This window comes from Zeus faber (assembly GCF_960531495.2).
Source record: "Zeus faber genome assembly, chromosome: 15".
In the NCBI taxonomy this organism is placed as follows: domain Eukaryota; kingdom Metazoa; phylum Chordata; class Actinopteri; order Zeiformes; family Zeidae; genus Zeus; species Zeus faber.
The window spans coordinates 1497972-1500471 of record NC_137194.1 but is presented as its reverse complement, the minus strand read 5'-3'; the positions used below and the strand labels follow the sequence as shown (position 1 = coordinate 1500471).

General features: G+C 47.6%; 1 protein-coding gene across 1 annotated transcript in view; it reads right to left on the bottom strand.

The window, feature by feature from the left end:
- nol4lb (nucleolar protein 4-like b) overlaps nt 1–2500 on the bottom strand; it is a gene marked incomplete at both ends in the record, with an annotated part of 92523 nt that overhangs the window by 13413 nt on the left and 76610 nt on the right. Inside the window, one exon of the mRNA XM_080014479.1 lies at nt 1635–2113. Coding sequence (XP_079870605.1) covers nt 1635–2113 — 479 coding nt within the window. The remainder of the gene's footprint in view (nt 1–1634; nt 2114–2500) is intronic.

Genomic DNA, 2500 nt, shown 5'->3' with positions numbered 1-2500 from the left:
GACAACATTTCAAACAGCGGATTTCAAAGTTAACGTGACGATGAAATGGAATATTTTCAAGAACCACCAGAGGAGACCGACAACAAACCCGTTGTTACAACAGAAGAAGATGATGACGTGATGAAGTCCGTTGAGGCTGGTGACAGATTTTCAGATTTCAGATTTTTCGAGACTCATAGTATTGATAGACTCTACATTTTGATGTGTTGTCCGTACATATATATATATATATATATATATATATATATATATATATATATATATATATATATAATATAAGATGGAAACTCTTAAGCACACGAGGTTACAGAGTGACAGGTTTTTTTTAGGACGATTCACTTTTATTATGTTTAGAATGTTTTACGTTTTACCAGGAGACAACTGGATGAAACAAAGCGCAGCGTAGTAAACGTCATAAATATAAAAACGGTTCTGAGAGATGCCACAGATATCAATATACACAAACTTCCTGAATTATTATTACTTAGGTTTTGAAATATTTTCAATTGTTTTGTGTTTTTGGTGTAATCCACAACACACCAGTCCATGTCATTATATATTATATATTATAGTCAGTGAAACCACTTAGATCAATTTATTTATTTATAGGTTTATAAAATAGGTTATTTTTTAAAGGCAGTTTTCTGTTGAAGTGCCATATGGATGAATAATCGTGATCACAATATTGACAAAAATTGTGCTTCTCATTTCAGCCATAATTGTGCAGCTCTACTTCAGAATGATAACCAGCGTTAGTCGTGTGCGTGTGTGTGAGTATGTGTGTATGTGTGTGTGTGTGTGTGTGTACAGGTGTGTGTATGTGTGTGTGTGTGCTTGTGTGTGTATGTGCAGGTGTGTGTGTGTGTGTGTGTGTGTGTGTGTGTGTGTGTCTGTATACTGGTGTGTGTGTGTGTGTGTCTGTGTACAGGTGTGTGTGTGTGTGTGTGTGTATGTACAGGTGTGTGTGTGTGTGTGTGTGTGTCTGTATACTGGTGTGTGTGTGTGTGTGTCTGTGTACAGGTGTGTGTGTGTGTGTGTGTGTATGTACAGGTGTGTGTGTGTGTGTGTGTGTGTATGTGCAAGTGTGTGTGTGTGTGTGTGTGTGTGTATGTGCAGGTGTGTGTGTGTGTGTGTGTATGTGCAGGTGTGTGTGTGTGTGTGTGTGTGTGTGTGTGTATGTGCAGGTGTGTGTGTGTGTGTGTGTGTGTGTATGTGCAAGTGTGTGTGTGTGTGTGTGTGTGTGCACAGGTGTGTGTGTGTGTGTGTGTGTGTGTATGTGCAGGTGTGTGTGTGTGTGTGTATGTGCAAGTGTGTGTGTGTGTGTGTGTGTGTGTATGTACAGGTGTGTGTGTGTGTGTGTGTATGTGCAAGTGTGTGTGTGTGTGTGTGTGTGTGTGTATGTGCAGGTGTGTGTGTGTGTGTGTGTGTGTGTGTGTGTGTGTGTGTGTATGTGCAGGTGTGTGTGTGTGTGTGTATGTGCAAGTGTGTGTGTGTGTGTGTGTGTGTGTGTGTGTGTGTGTGTGTGTGTGTGTGTGTGTGTATGTGCAGGTGTGTCTGTGTGTGTGTGTGTATGTGTGTATGTGCAGGTGTGCGTGTGTGTGTACAGGTGTGTGTGTGTGTGTGTAACTTCTCACCTTGGCCCCGTACTCCCTGCCGTCGCGGTCCAGTCGCAGCTCCGCCACCTGCGCGGCGTGTGTGTGTGTGTGCGTGTGCGGTGTGTGCTGTGTGTGTGTGTGCGGTGCGTGTGTGTGCGTCACGGGCAGCGCCTGCTTGGCGGCGAGCGCGTACTTCCTGCGCAGCTCGTCGGGAGCGTCGGGGCGCAGCGCCCCCAGCAGGGCGGCGGCGGCGGCCGACACCGTGACAGGCAGGTGGTGGGAGGGGGGCAGGGCCAGGCGCTGGGAGGGTGCGTTTCCCCCGCCGCCCTGCTGGGGGCGCTCCTCTGACGAACAGGAAGAGGAAGTGGGTGCGCTGAAGTCTAGCGGTGTGGGGCCCCCGTTGCCATTAATGACCTCTATCTCCCTGACGACCGGACCGTCGCCCATGGCGGCAGCGGAGGAGGGCGGCGTTAGTGCCGGCAAACCGTTAGCACTGCTGCTCTCCGACGATGAATCATCTGGAAGGAGGGAGGGAGGGGGGGGGGTTAGGCACCACAGAACAGATAAGCCGCATTTTCACCCAAAGTACCCAGAACTTTTAGTCCCAGGAACTCTTTTCCAGGAACCAGAAGCTTCCTTCAGCCCGCTGCCGTGTGCGTTCCCACCGCGGTCTAAAGACCCGTGAAGATTATGCAAATGAGCTTCTTGTAGGAAAAAGGACAAAACAACCTGCTCCACTCCAGTCCAGTAGGGGGCGGTGCTGCACAACACTGTACAGCAAGAAGAGTGCGATAAACAAACACAACCCACGTGATGACGTGGAACATCACTCTGCTTGTGTTTCTTCATCCATTTCCTTCTTCTGTCCTCGTATTAACCGTCAAAAACAATATTCACTCTTGGAA